Source organism: Pelodiscus sinensis, chromosome 7 (assembly GCF_052426305.1).
Source record: "Pelodiscus sinensis isolate ZL-2025 chromosome 7, ASM5242630v1, whole genome shotgun sequence".
NCBI lineage: Eukaryota > Metazoa > Chordata > Testudines > Trionychidae > Pelodiscus > Pelodiscus sinensis.
The window spans coordinates 24,445,237-24,461,669 of NC_143058.1; the positions used below are offsets into that span (position 1 = coordinate 24,445,237).

Consider the following 16,433-nt stretch of genomic DNA (forward strand, 5'->3'; position numbering starts at 1 on the left):
TTCTGGGACATGCAGACCCCAAAAGCTGATAGATCCTGACTCCATGACAGGTTAAGCTATTCACTGTGTTAGCCTGTTGTACAAGTCTGTAATAAACTAAAAAAGAAAAATCTTCCACAGACAAACACCACAAAGCCAGTAAAGGATGTTGTGAGTAATGATGCTATATATATATTTTGGTCTGAATCTATTTTCTTCAGTATAGAGTTCTATACCACCTTCATGACCGTACAATCCAAGAACTACACTCACAAATGGATTTAAGTCAGGTCTACACTGTTAGAGAAAACTGATACAAGATACGCAACTCCAGCAACGTGAATTGTGTAGCTGGAGTCAATGTACGCTGCAGTACTTTTTTGGGGTGGCCCCACAGTGGGAGGTCGATAGGAAAAATGCTCCTGTTGACTTCCCTTACTCCTCAGCGAGGAATACCAACAGCAAAAAGTACCTCGGTCAATGGGGGGGACACTCCGTATTTGATTTAGCAGGCCTAGCAAATCAAAGCCCAGATAGTCAATTGCTGGAGAGTCAATCCTTCAGTAAGCAGAAACAAGCCTTTAAACTCCTAACTGCCCCTGTAGCTCACTGAGTCCATCCTTTAGGTGCCCCTTAGATCCTCAAAATCCTTGTTCAACTTCCACCTAATTCCAGAGTTACCTAAATTTCTGCCTGTGGGCATGGACAAAAGGCCAAAACGGCCAAAGTCCTAATGGTGGTGTAAAATTCTCAAACTAGGAGTACTTATGGATGCCCAATTCAATAGGCATCTTCAGAGTATGTCTAATGTGCACAAAAGGCTGCCCTCACTGTAACCAATATCCCTGTGGTTAGCGTGCTCAGCTGGGATGTAGGAGACCTAGTTTTGAATCTCTGTTTTGCCTGATTTGAAGCAGGGATCAGAACCCTGGTAAATGCCAAAATACTAGGCTATGGAGTGATTATCACCCTCTGCTGCATAGGGCACTGACCTGGGATCAAGTCAGGCAGAATAGGAATTCAAACCTAAGTTTCCTACAGAACCACCACCAAGTGTAGGTACATAAAGCTAGAAGTGGGATTAATGTGGAAGATCCCAACCAGAGAGAACTGCTGTGTTAGGTGCCTAGTTCTCTTTGAGAAGGAGGGCTTATGCCCACCTCTCTGCTTCAACATCTCCTACTAGCTAGCATAGTTTGTTCCTTGCTTAATTTACTGGCTTCTGTGAATCTCGTTCTTAGGCATTTAACCCACCCCATGCCTTGCAGTGGGATCCTAGGTACTTAACTCAGGGCTATGGATTCCACTATGTGGGAAAGTGCCCAAAAGTTAGCCATTTCAATCCTGTAATTCCTTTTGTGGATCTAGCCCCAAGTTTTGTCAAGTAGTGTATTAAGTAATGTGTCTAACATGTGCAAATGCTTTGTTCTCTGTCTCATCCTCTCCCATATGGGGAAAATTGCATGAGCAGTGTTTTATTTGATGAAGGTTTTGTTTTGGGGTTTCTATATTTATACCTTGCTATTTGTTTATGTTAGAGATGGCACGTAAGATGTGCACTTGGACAATAGGTGGTGAGGTTTATGAGGGCTCTTCATTCCAGGGGGAGCTTGTTCCATAATCGTGGACCAGCTCCTCAGAAAGCTTTACCTCCTGCACAGACTAGCTTTACACTAGGGCTACGTCTACATTGGCATGATCTTGTGCAAATTCTCTTTAACACATTAAAGTATTTGCGCAAGAGAGCATCTGCACTGGGCATGTGCCTTTGCACAAGAGATGTGCTTTTGCGCAAGAGCATCTGTGCCAGTGTAGACGCCCTCTTGCACAAGAAAGCTCCGATGGCCAGGGCTCGACAAATAATGCAATCTACTCGCCTGTGGCGAGTAGATTGCAACCCGAAGAGCCAGGTTTGGGCAATCTGCGTATGCGCAGAACAATTTGCGCTTACGCAGATCGCCGGACAGTGGGGTTGGCAAGTGGGGCTCACTGCAGTTCAGCGAGCCCTGCCGATGGGCATTTTAGCCATCGGGCTTTCTTGCACAAGAAATTCATGTTGCCTGTCTACACTGGCCTCTTGAGCAAGAACAGTTGTGCAAGAGGGCTTATTCCTGAGTGGGAGCATCATAGTTCTTGTGCAAGAAGCACTGATCTCATACATTATAACATCAGTGTACTTGTGCAAGAACTCCCCGCCAGTGTAGACAGGCAGCATGTTTTTGCACAAAAGTGGTCACTTTTGTGCAAAATCATGCCAATGTAGACACAGCCTAGAGGTTCCCAAACTGTGGTACATGTACCCCTGGGGCTATGTGAAATATCTCGGTGGAAGGAGAGGTACATGGGCGAAATTGTGTAATGGTGAATTTTATTTACTAATTATTTTATTTCATTTTAATAATAGGCTACGAAGGCAGCACTTTAAAACTCTGTGGGGAAATTGTTGTATAAAATACGGTAATTAATTTATTTAAAGCTACACCAGTGAGAACACAGGGACGCTGATATAGTAGAAAGCCCTCACCTCCCACCAGCGTGCAGTACAGTGTGAGTTCAGTTACTCAGCAACTGTCTAATTTAGCTGTGGTCAGAACTTAATGGATCTTTTCAGTTATATACATTACATTATACATATGTACATAACAGTGAAATATGGGCAGAGATGGCTAAAGATAGGCAGTGTTAAGAAGAACACGAGGTATCAGTGAAGAGGATATTGGACACAGGCAGCTAGTGTATCTGGAAGAGGGAATACAATATGAAGAATTTGGGAACCTCTACTTTATTCTAATGGTAGAACATTCCATTGTGCTAACATGATTAGCAGAAATGTGATAGCTGTACCCCCTTCAAATATTAATCGGAACCACTTTGTGCTCAGTCACAAATAATGAATTAAATACTGTATAAGCCAAATATAATAGATGATGTGGAAATTTGTCACCAGATAAAAATTGCAGGTGGCCCAGACTTAGTCTGACTTGCAAGCCAAATCATCTGGAGTAGGTCATTTCAAACTTAGGTGCCTAGGGAATTTTTCTTTTGAAAAAATGTAAATATTGAGTGAATTCAGGTGACTACAGGGTTTGGCAGGAGTTTTGTGGATCATAATAGGGAATTAGATATCTTAATCTGAGTTTAGTCTCCTAAATAGCTTTGTGGATTCCACCCTTAGTCTCTCAGTATGTGCACAGTACAATTAAACACCCATGGCTGGTCTGTGCTGACTCAGGCTCATGGGACTCAGGCAGAGAGGCTGTTTAATTATGGTATAGACATTTGGGCTCAACTGGAGCCCAGACTCTGGGACCCTCTGAAAGAAGAGAGTGAATTTTTGCAATAGCATTCTCTTAAACTCAGAGTAAAGCCACATGGCCAGAACGAATGTCTTTCTCCAGCTTGCCTTGGGTCTTGCTCTTTGGGCCAAGTAAAAGGCTATCCTCAGATATCATTTAGCCATTGTTTTGATTCCATGGTTGCCTTTCAGTTTATCCAAAGAAGAATTCCAACTCTAAGGTAGCCAACTCTAAGGTACTCATTCCCCTTAGTGTCATTATCAGCTGCCCAGTTACCGTATACAGCAGTTGAATGAGCAGAGCTGAAGGCTATTCTCGAGAAAGAGACAGCACCAAATTCTATATCCTTTATTCCAGAGCTGATGAAGAGAAGGGATTTCCCCCAAACAGTTGTAATTAGCTACCTGCAGAGGGCAGGAAACCTATGAAAGTTTTTGTAGACCAGGGAGCCACTAAGGCTATTTGCAGCTAAAGCAAGCCCTTAAGTATGCCTGAACTGTGTCTGACCTCTGGTAGATAGCATTTCACACACTATGACTTGGTTTCTCCATTACTGATCTTATATAGTTATTATTTTGACTTCAATATTTTGGAGGAAATAGAAATTTTAAGCACATTATATTTCAGGCTAGGGTAAAAAGCAGTTTATAACTATGTGAATCATTTTAGGTATTTCCTATAATCTTTGAAATTATACATTTCAGCTACCAAATACACTTTGAAAATGGCATACATTGTAATGTAATATTTTGGCATTCCACTGTAAAATATAAATCTGAGCTACTACGTACTTACACACAGAAGAACCCTCCAAAACATAGTATATATGAAGTTAACAAACAGCAAGCTAGCAATTCACTTGATAGTGTCTGCATTTACTTAGCTTCATCAGCTAGTGAATACCACTGCACTGCAACTGAGCAAATCATCCATAAAGTATATAAATAATGAGGGTTTGTTTGCCATCATAAAATATTGAGAATCCCCCTCTAAATTTTAAATTTATCTGCATGGTACTGCAATGAGCTAACAGTTTAAACAAATTAAACTTATGGTATTAGTATCAAGAGCTCAGTTATATTGATTTCACTGGTAATCAAGATGGGTTAAAGTGGTACATAGACCTTGTTGTAGTTATCTGGATAGGATGAATTTCGCCCTCTGAGGTGAGTTGGGTAACTCTGAACATAATCCCCTGAGAATATAACTTGTCCCAGAATGTTTAGAAAGCAGCTTTACCTAAATTACTGTTACCAATGTCTTCAAATGACTCCTAACATCATATTCTATACCTTGGTCATTCTTGTAATCCAAATAACACTTAACGATGTTCATAAAAATGGCTAACATAACGGAGGGGGATGTAAGTTTTCAATAGAAAATAACATTACTATTATACTATACTATGTGTTCTATTCTATTATACTATGCTGTATATCAGAAATGCACCAGAGGCTTTGAATAAAAAGGAAATGTAGTCACAGGAAACCTGATAGGCTATCTGTGCATCATTTGGTACATGTACTTCCTTCCTAATAGTGCCCTACTAGGCTGCAAAAGCCCTGTCAAAATGTTCTTAAACACACAGACATTATCACTTTGTAGGACGGCACTTTTATTATCAGGTTATTTTCCAGTACATTTGGCACAGTTAAGGTAAGTATATTAACTTTTTCCTGAATAAAGAAAACAAAGTTGTACTGAATGTCTCAGCCATTGTCAGTGAGTTAAGAACTGACAGGAGACCCAAGTAATCAACCCTGACTGGTGCACAGTTTTCCCCTGGGACATCTGTTCTGATCCTACAATGCATCTGACTGGCATGGATGTAGAATTACTTTCAATAAAGATTTTATTTCAAGGTTGGATGATTTCTCCCCAAATATCTTGTCACTAAGGCAAAGTATATAATGCAGTACCTATGGTTTTGATTTTTTTTAACTTCTGCAAGTCAGCTGGGGGTGAGGGGAGCATAAAGTGTTGTGCTAGGATCCGTGCATCATGCAAATAAAAAAATAATATATTAACACTGATTAAAAGATATGCAATATGCAGAAACCAGGAAATTATGGTGTAAAGCCAACCCAAAAGTCTGCAGAGAGATCTGTCAAATAAATGATATCCCTAATGCCAGTACACTCAGTACAGAAAGCAATTGAACCATAACAGGATATTTCTGAAGCTAAGAGGCTCCATTTCCATGTGCTTGACTATGGATAGGAAACAGATATTAGCTAATTTAGGGGTACTTACCAGTAAAGTGAATCAATGGAATGTGCATTTTTGACCCACTAAAAATCACTTTCTCCAAAAGCAGAGACAACCTCCGTTCCCCCAACATTTGAGTCAAGGCAGAGGTTTCAGTAAGCATATAGGGACAATGGCACAAAGTTGAACTGTTCTTATTCCATCTACTACTGTGGGTACATCTAGACTGCAAGGCTATTTTGGGATACCAGAGGTATCCAAGGAACGTGTCCGCTATTTCAAAATAATTTTTGAAATAACAGATGTGCTAGTTCAGTATCGCTATAAATCTTGTTCCACAAGGAATAAGGGATGTCTCAAAATAGTGCTTTTTTTCAAAATTTGGCACCTTGTAGATGCACCAAATTTCGAAATAGCCTATTTCGAAATAAAATCTAAATAAGATACATCATTTGTGTAGCACAAATTGCATATCTTATTTTGATTTTAGAGTGTAGTCTAAACGTACCCACACTAATCTGCTCACTACACTATATAGTGTATTAGAAGTACTAAGTCATTTCCTTTTGGAAAATGTAAACTGATTTACCACCATAGATTGTGGTGTTTGTTTCAGTGAGAGCACTTCTCCATTTTAAAGTACTAAGGAAATCAGTGTCACCAATGGGAAAGCCTTACCTCTTTCCCTAGTCACTTGCACAAAGTACATTTGATAACTGATGGTTTGTGTGAAACGGTTGTTACACCGCAACATGACTCCCAATCTTAAAATCAATAATGATTTTACAGTTAGTATCTGAAAACTGTAAGTTTACATAGAACTAGAGAGCTAGGTTCACTATACAGTAATGACCTTAACTGTATAGTTGTCCTGCAGTCAATTACATCCTTTTCAGCTTCCAGTTACCATGGCAACAGTCAAAGCACAATTTTAAAAAAATATATTTTTGCTTATATAGCTGTCCTTGGTATTCGAGTTTGCCAATCAGATACTTTACTATTTTAATACATCACTAATTCTTTTTAGTATTAATAATAATGAGGAGATCTGTACTTTCAATATGAGTTTCTTTTGGCTTGTGATCTTAAAAAATATAAAACATTCTTTGAATTAGCAATTCAACTGACTTTTTAGAAGAAAAAAAAACCTTTGCACAGCATAAGGCTCAACCATTTTTTTGACGAGGTTCCAACATCTGTAGCACTGGATTATAGATTGTTTCTAAAATAATCTTAAATGGATGGATCATTGCTCCTTCCATTTAGGCTTGACAAAAAGTAGCTCTGGCATTTCCTGTCCCTTTCTATGTTGTCAACTGTATCTCATGTTTTCTGCTTTTACCAAAAAATGAATTCTTGCCCATTTTGCCTTTTTCCCCCTAATATATAAACTGAATTTCACCTCATTACTACACAAGTAATTTACACTGCGTATATAATACAGCAGCCATAATTTCATTGAAACATAATTTTTATTTGGAAAGAAAAAGATGTAAAGCCACAAAATTATAATTATTTACTTCAGATTGCAATATTTAAAATTGCTCTTTAAATAAGAGTTACTTTTTCTTCTAAATCTATTTTATATTAGATCATTTAAACAATTCAGACCAGACTGATAAATAGTTCATATTTTCTATGAGGATGATCACAAGTCAGCAATACAGCCAATACAGACTGTACCTATGTAATCCAGACGTCCCTAGTCCAGCAACACCCTTTGTCTGGCATTGTTGGTGATCCCATGAAAACACTTATGGGGCCAAACTGGTGGGCTGGGGCTAGGAACATTGACAGACTTGGGGCCTGGGAGACTTGAGTGCCCGACTGCCTAGAGGAAAGCAAAGCCCTGACCTCTGCAGGGGAAAGCAAAGCCCAAGGAGTCAGCAGAGTCCCTGGATGGAAAGCAGAGCTCTGAACATCAGCAAAGCCGTCAAGGGTAAAGCAGAGCCCTAGGCTGCAGCAGAGCTGATGGGGGGAAAAGTAGACTCCCCAGAGACTGAGGGAAAGTACATTGACATCCCCTGGTATGACAAATTCCCTGGTTTAGGACCAGTCAGATCTCAAGGGTGCCAGACCAGGGAGGTTCAACCTATCTTATACAAAAGAGTTTCTAGTCATTAGTATTGCATTTGTGCCGACATCTCCTTCTAAAATCAGTGCCACCCTGTCATGTTTAGTACACATAGTGAGAGACAGTCACTGCCCCAAAGCACATAAGACCAGCCATACTTTATCAAACCAGTGGGGAGGGTAGCCCAATATTCTGTCTTCTGACAGTTGCCAGAGCCAGTTACTTCAGAGGGAATGAACAGGATAGGGTTCAGCCCCAGGGATGCATTGAGCATCTAGACCCAGGGACCCTGACTGCAGGCTTCAGCAAACCTGAACAGAGAGGTGGCTCAAGGAGGGAGGGTGCCTAGGAGACAGCCCTACACTCCCTGGGAGCAGGACCCAGAATGGTAGAGGGGACATAAAGAGAGTACAAAGTGCCTGGCTGGGGGCTGCTTTGGAGCCTACAGGTTTGGGCAGGAACAGGCTAGAAATGACCCTCCACTCCAAAGCCTTGATGAGCGGCAGAGAGATTTCCCTAAACCATTGCTGTTCAGGGCTTTGGCACATGCTCAGCTCCTCCTGCACCGAGGGGAAGAAAGGAGCCTAGCAGCCATGCTGTTGGTGAACTAAGTGCTCCAATCAGGGGCTGGTGTCCCGTGGGTGCTCGAAATGGGATGTGCACTGCCAGAGGGGATGTGGAAGAACAGCAGGGTTGGGAAAGGGGACATGGCAAAGAAGTGGGAGCAGAGTGAGAGCAGGAGAATGTAAAGGGCTGATGGATGGGCAATGAGCACCTGATGGCATTCACCAGCCACTGTCACGCACAGGGTGCAGCAAGTGCTGGCCAGAAATGGAACGGATGAGGAGAAGGGCTCAGCTGGCTGAGAGCTGGCACAAAGCTGGGGCTGGGTTGATGGACCAGCAGAGGGAGCAGTTGGTACCACATACTGCAACTTTGCCCACCCAACCCCATCATCAGTCACTGGATCCCTCACTCACCACTGGGGGGTGGCTGCTAATGAGCAGGGATCTAGCCAGCAGCAGGACTTACCAATACTGTTTGGGGGGAAGACAGAAAATATGGGACAATTTGCTCTTAAGAAAAAGTCAGGATACTTGCAGGAGGGCTTACAGGCCTGTACAGAGTGGGGGTATGAAGGATGCAAATGCACCTTCCCCTCCTCCCACCCATGGTCCTCCATGTGTTGCCCCAGCTTCCCTCCCACATGCTCCAGCCAGATGAGGGAAGGCTGAAGTTGATTCCTGCCCCCCCAGGAGCAAGGTCGTGGGTGGGGCTGGGGCAGGAGCGGGACAGCCACCAAGCCCTCCCACAGGCTCGCACAGAAATTCCTGCATTCGGGCCTGGCTTAAATACAGGACTTTCCCTTTAAAAACAAGACAACTGGTCACCCTACATCTACTGGATTGGTCAGTACGGGCAAAAAGGCAGGGCAGTACCTAATTTAGGGATCCTATTGGGGCTTAGATGTGAGCTAGGCACCCAACCATCAGAACTTACTGGAAACACAAATGCTCAGCAGGCATCCTGGGGACCATATCAGTAGAAATTTAGGCACCAAGGGAATTTAGGTGCTTACAGGATTTCCAGAGGTTTGGATCTAGTACTGAGTTGCATCTCCCAACAGCCTACATGTCTGATTTACAGCCCATTGCAAATCAGTGAAAGTCTTTCCATTGGCTACATTGGCCTTTGGATTAAGACATAAAATCCAGGTCTCACAGGGAATTTATATCAGTTGGAGTTAAGTGCTTAAATAAGCTGGGCTTATGATCGTCTTTCATCATGCCATTTTCTTCTCTCTACCATTTTCTTTCCTCCCAGCCAACCAGGTATTTTATTCAACACAATTCCTATTCCAGCTCTTGTTCTCTTCAAATAACTGCTCCATTTCCTCTCAAACTTTTCCTCTCCTCACACCATTTGTGGTAGTCCCATCCCATGGTAATACTTCATCAGTTATCCCGCTTACCCTGACATTCATCCACCCCACCTCTTCAGACTGGCCACCACATTACACACAACTCATGCACTTCAGTTATCTCCGCGCTACTGGTGACTTGCACTCCACTCATGCGCTGTCACTCTGACACTCTCCCCCACCACATTTATCCTCTCATTCAATCCTTCACTGCTCCGCATCCTATCTTACTGCTTCCCAGTCCAGACATCATCATCTTCCTTGCCCTTGACCTGCAACGTGCTACTCCTTGTTCAAATCCCTATCCTGGTTGCCCCAACAAGTCAAAGCACATGTTAAATGTTTGTCTCTGCTTTAGAGACTCAGCATGTCTTTATCCCTGCCTAGAACTCTGCTCGTGATTCTTCTCACATCCTACCATACTCCTTTGCTTCTCCAAGGATGGCAGCCTGCCAGAGAGGTGCAAAGTAGATTCCCTGAGGCTAAGGATCTAGGTCTGGATCTTCATGTCTTACAGCAACAAATACAATGTTGGCACTTAAGAAATAATTATTGGCCTTGAAATTTACTAGATTAGAAGCCAGTATTGTATGTAGCCTGTTCCTTCATATGAATGTTAATATTTTGGGGATGATTTCAGATTTTAATAGTAGGTATATGATCTCCCTCGATAACCACAGTAAGTGCTAGAATGCTCACTCCTCAAAATATGCATGACAGGCATATTTTACATGACTTTTTTCCTGGGGAGGAATAGATCCTTGTATCTTTGCAAATATAAAGCTATATAAACTGAACTTGCAAAGATTACTTGTTGTCATGATCATAAGAGATGGCCAGCCTCTGGGGACTAAGTGGTTAACTATACCTAATCCAGGTAGAGTTGGCCAATAGGAACGTAGGTAGGAATTTCAAACTGGGACAAAGGATTTTTCAGTTTTTCCCTCCTTTGTCCCTGAGTAGTTTCTCTCCAGCTACTGAGGGGGACAGACATCATGTCTGCCTCCAAGAAAAGACTCTTCACTACCTGTAAGTAGGATAAAGTTTAGCTAAATCTGTTTGGTTTTATTGTTTTGTGGTTTGGGAATGGGAATCTGATGTCTGTGCATTAAAAAAATGGGTTTTCCTCTCATTTGCAACGAAAGTCTTGGCCCATGGGGGAGTCCCCCCATGAGTATATTCCATCTAGTCATTATACTTGCAACAGGAATATTGTGGTGATAATAAAAGTTCTTTCTCTTTCTTTTTTATTAACCTGGTATTGGTTAAGTTTTTGTGTCCTGGTTTTTACTTTAGGGCTGAGATTTCCCAAGTGAGCTCTTCCCTGGTTTCTTATCATTACTTGGGTGGTGGCAGCAGATTTTTATCCCCAAAACTAGGTTTTTAAGATTTTGGGGGGAAGTTTTATACCAAAGGCTGGAAAGATAAGGGTTTGGGGTACTTTTGCAGGCCCCCACTTCTGCATTTATCATGACTGAGTGGGGAAGGAGCCTTGACACTTGTATATGTACATTTTGTCATATTAGCAGTCCAGATTAAGTCCTTGAGACTATTCAGGTGCTTAAAGTTAGGCACAGGAATAAATAAATCCTTATAGGATCAGGGCCTTATTAATCACCTGACAAGTGCTTGAGTGGTATTAGGAAAAAATATTTGTAAAAATAAATAACTAGGATAAAATGTATGACCATAGTCAGATGCTCACACTTAGTCAATTTATACCATAGCTATAAATGGGTAGCTATGGTATAAATTTTCTTCTTAATGTCTGAGACATTCTGAACCCCTCCCTAAGATGAACAATACTATGTTAATATTACCCTTGTGGAAAAAATAATTTATTCTTTTTTCATTTGTAATAAAGATGTTATATTTTAAGAAACTAATAAGATGTTCTGATTAGTGCCATATGGAGAGTGCTTTGTGTAATGGACACCACAGCTACAAATATGAGACAGAACTACAGTAATGCTTCCTATTTATACTTGCAAAAAAACTAAATGAGCGTTTGTGTTTAGGGAATGTGGTAAACTACAAGATTGGCAGGGTTCCATTACAAGATAGTCTTCACTGCATGACCCACCCACTAACAGGAGAGAAATCTTCCTCTAAGGGATAGAATAGATGATGTCTCATGCAGCTTTTGTCACTGTTCGTGTAGATTACTGTGGTGTCTGCAAAAAAATATTTAGAAACAGAAAAATATCTGGTTTTTTTAAATTTTTGGCAGGATTTTTAAAAGATAAGTCAGTTGCAGAGGGAAAGATAGAGAATGAAACAAATGCTACATAGTACTCCCCCCCCCCAAAAGCTAATTATATTGAGCTAATTATCCTTTTAAAATGACAAAAAAGTGTTAAAACTGCTCCATTGCAAAGTGTTCATAAATGAAAAGCAAATCAATGTTTAGTCAAGTTTTGAAGGTACCGTTAGTTTGCATTCATGGTGGGGCTAACTACAATTTATTCTATAAAAATGCCTATATTAGTGCAAGGGTCGACAACAAGCAGCCCACAATTTGTCAGAGTTTAACCCCCAGCAGGCCGCCGGACACTTTATTTATCTGCACATCTGCAGGTATGACCACTTGTTGCTTCCATTGGCCACAGTTCGCCATTCCTCGCCAATGGGAGTTGGCCGGGCCATCACTTCTAGCAGCTCCCATTGGCCGGCCGGGAACACCAAACCGTGGCCAACAGGAGCTACAAGTGGCTGTACCTGTGGAAATACAGGTAAAAAAAAGCATCTGGCAGCCTGCCAGAGGCTAACCCTGGTGAATCATATCCGGCCCACAGACTTCCTATTGCTTATCCTGTGTATTAGATGCTTTTTCCTCTAGTACATTTTATATATTTTTAAAGAAAACAGATTTATTATATTGGGGTTCTCCAAGAGAGAATGTCAGGCATGTTGGAATTTCGCTTTCATAAGGACTATTCCAAAGCCCACTGAAGTCAAATGAAGCCTTTCCATTAATGTCATTGGACTTTGGAGCTGATCACTAGTGTAAGTTACAGTTCTTAGGCAGTTCTTTAAAAAACTGTTCCATTCTCAAACAAGCAATATTGTTGTATGTTATAGACGAAGTCTCAAAGTGATGCAAATCAGTGTAGCTTCACTAATTGATGTAGCTCTATGTTAATTTTTATCATGTGAGGATCTGGACCAGTAGGTCAAATTTTCAGAATTGGCAACCTAAACTTTACCCATCAAATCTGCATTGTTCTTAATGGGTATGTCTACACTACCCCGCTAGTTTGAACTAGCGGGGTAATGTAGGCATACCGCAATTGCAAATGAAGCCCGGGATTTGAATTTCCCGGGCTTCATTTGCATAAGCGGGGCGCCGCCATTTTTAAAGCCCCGCTCGTTCGAACCCCGTGCCGCGCGGCTACACGCGGCACGAACTAGGTAGTTCGAACTAGGCTTCCTAGTTCGAACTACCGTTACTCCTCGTGGAATGAGGAGTAACAGTAGTTCAAACTAGGAAGCCTAGTTCGAACTACCTAGTTCGTGCCGCGTGTAGCCGCGCGGCACAGGGTTCAAACGAGCGGGGCTTTAAAAATGGCGGCGCCCCACTTATGCAAATGAAGCCCGGGAAATTCAAATCCCGGGCTTCATTTGCAATTGCGGTATGCCTACATTACCCCGCTAGTTCGAACTAGCGGGGTAGTATAGACGTACCCAATGAGACTTTAAGGTCTTCTCTGTAAAAGTCTTCTCAATACAGAATATCAACATGTAATATTAATACTGTAGCCAACAGGTTTATAAATTATATGGAAAACAACATATCTAATGCTGTAATCCTGAGCATTATTTTCAAAAGCTTTTCATTTAAGATGGAGGGTTTTTTTTTTTTTTTTTTTTTTAAGGAAGCCTTGTGTCATGATAGACATATCACACATATTGAGATTCCTTGAAACAAAGAATTAAAATGTATCTTTCCATTCATGCACCCCTTAAATAACTGGGTTGAGCTTGGGAGAAGTGGCAAAGTTTCATGTGGACTTTCATTTAATTTTTCCGTGCACACATACTCTGCACTAGTATTGGGGATTGTGCTAAAACAAGTAGGTAGTCTCCTTCCAGGAGTCCCCTAAGAAATCTGATTGTCTCCCAACCCTCAGGGCCTGATATTCATTCCCAGAGGCTAAATGGAAATAATAGGGCAGTGTCCATCCAGCTACGAGTGCATACAAATAAGTAATACACAGATTTGTGCACTTAAATTAGTTGTGTAATTGTGCTCTGCTACCTGAGTACTTAAATTCAGGCCTCAGTTCTCAACTCAATAAAGGTCTTGCTGTCTACAAATAAATTTGTTTTCATCATTTGTCATGTTGCCAGAAGTTACTGACTTTTGTTCCCTCTCCCCTTTTCTCTCTTTTTGATAATTTAACCAAATAAATGTTTCTGAAAGGAAAATCAATAACATGTGTTTCTCTCCTTTAAGTGTAATAGAACCTTCTCTGAAGTCCCTCAATTTTAACCAATTCTTTCATTTTGTCAACAGGATAGCAGCCAAGGAATCCGTGAATCTTATGTCACCACAAAGCTTAGGAATTGTATTTGGCCCAACACTCCTTAGACCTGAAATGGAGACAGGGAACATGGCAGTACACATGCTATACCAAAACCAGATAGTTGAACTTATGTTAAGTGAGTACAATAAGATCTTCAGCTCTGAGGAAGACTGACAGACAGGGCCTGTTATTGAAAATGTTCACATCTGTCTTGATGTCTAATATTTTTACATTTCTGTAAACATATTTCTGAAATATTTCTTTTTCTTTCAAGTGACAGATGCCTCATTTTGTGAAAACTTAATGATGATTTTGTGTTTAATTTTCAAACATTGGAATAAAAAATATTGTCAACATTTGCCTATATGTATTCTACATTAACCCTTTGAGAGTTTCATTCTGCTAGAATTCCAGGACTCATTTTTCATCCCATTACTTTCCAGCTGGATATGTAGAATATGCAGAGACCTACGCGGATACAACATTTTGTATCTGCATCCTCCTCTGTATCTGCAAAATAAACAGTAGATATCCACATCCACATCCACATCCACATCTGTGGATATGGGTACCTGCAGATATAAAGCAGATATCCAGAGATCTGCGGGGTTCTAGATAGAAAATTTGCATCTGCATTCGCATCCATATTCACAAAAGTGAGCCATGGATATCCATGGATTTGTAGGATCTAAGAATATGGTAAAAAAACAAAGGAATTACTGTTTACTAACATATTCAATGGCACAAGAAGATAAACAGCACTGTGGGTTAATGTTTGTAAAAATATATTAAAAGCAATTAAATTGAAATAGACATGTTTCATAATTCATAACCAATTTTTGGTGTAAATATCACATACCTTTTCTCTTTGATGTATAGTGAAAGTTATGAAGACATGTTGAATAGTAATTTTTCCCCTAGCAAAAGTGGCAGTTCAAAACAGTTTCCAATGAATATGTTTAAAGAGAGAGAAAAGAGTGAGTGAGCTGCACTTACTACAGTATTATAAACATTCTGTCTAAAATATTCCAGCACAAAATTAAAGCCTAGATATTTTGTCTTTTAAATACTGTACATGAAATTTAGCAATTGCATGACTGCTCATTTTTAATGTAATATCTATTTTGATTCTTCATCACATTGTACGTCTTCCCTTTTTCCCTAGCTATGTCATGTTATGTAGAATTTTTATTATGCTCCTGAGGATGCTTTATTGGTGAACTACATTAAATTCATCTAGAAAGAACTTTAAAAAAAGCCTTTTTATATGCCCTTAGGATTACTTGGCTAGACTTGAATCAATTTATGCATTTGATGGTTAGTTTCAGTTGTCATGGATAAACAAAGGGGTAACTGTCTAGAATATATCAAATATTGTTTTATTTTGAAATGTATGTTTCCAGCTATAAACATCTTCCACCCTGTTTTGTAAAAGTATTCTGCTGATAAAATGTACACTTATGTTTGACAGCTTTTTAATCAAGTTCAAAGAGAATAAATAAAACTAATCCAGTGTGGTAAAGAGTCTGTCTGGTTATCGATTTTTCATAAAATAAAAACTAAACCATGTAAATAAAATGTGTGAAACAAAGATCTAGAAGCAAATATTTAAAGCAAGTAAAGACCCGAAAACACAGGATTAATGCATAGATCTGCTGTTCATGAGAGATATGTCTCAAGTATCCCCCCAACAGGTCAGGAATTACACTGGCTTTGTTTAACAGCATTTTACAAAATACCAAGTTGTTAAGCAGAAGAGGTCGCTCCTTAGAGTGATCATCTATGAGAATAAATGTATAATGATGGTGCTGCATCATTAAATAAGCATTGGCTCCAGGATCAACTGGTAAGATTGGCAGAATCCAGCTGCAGTAAAATCTGAGGTACATTTGCACTAAAATGGCAAGTAGAAAGACATACAAGGGTAGGAGGCAATGATGAAAATTTAAGGAACAACTGAAAAAATGTACAGCTCCTCAGTTAAGTGTAACATAAGCATCTTAAAACAAGGCACACACTACTGAAGTGCCTCGATTCACCTTGTTCTCAAGAAAGCATCAATTCTCTCTATCTTTCACTTGAATGTCTAATAGCGAGTACATAACCAGTAACATTTTTCAGCACCCTATTCTCAAGACTCCTTGCAACAACAACACACGAGGTACTGTTTATAGGACGGAAGAAAGATGTCCAGAAACTCAGTGTGTTCCATAATAAAGATGATGCACATTATACCCCCATGGGTGTTCACAGTCACTGAACTAATTCCTAGTTTTGTCAGCAGTGAAATGTTCATCTATTACTTGGAGCCTGTAAGAGTCACAAGAAGTTATTCTTAAAAATACAAACAAAAGCTTTTCCTGGAGCATAGAGGTTTCCCTTAACTCTGTAGTTGTGAAGTCTGCACAATCTTCAGCTTGATGGTCCCT

The 16,433-nt window shown here is 40.3% G+C and overlaps 1 protein-coding gene across 4 annotated transcripts in view; it reads left to right on the top strand.

Annotated features, from left to right (window-relative positions):
• Window positions 1–15,528, top strand: part of ARHGAP15 (Rho GTPase activating protein 15) — a 497,535-nt gene extending 482,007 nt beyond the window's left edge. For all 4 annotated transcript variants that reach the window (XM_075933317.2, XM_075933318.2, XM_025191035.3 and 1 more), the window contains one exon: window positions 13,995–15,528. In XM_075933317.2, coding sequence (XP_075789432.1) covers window positions 13,995–14,178 — 184 coding nt within the window. In that variant the 3' untranslated portion in view covers window positions 14,179–15,528. The remainder of the gene's footprint in view (window positions 1–13,994) is intronic.
• The last annotated feature ends 905 nt before the right edge of the window (window positions 15,529–16,433 follow it).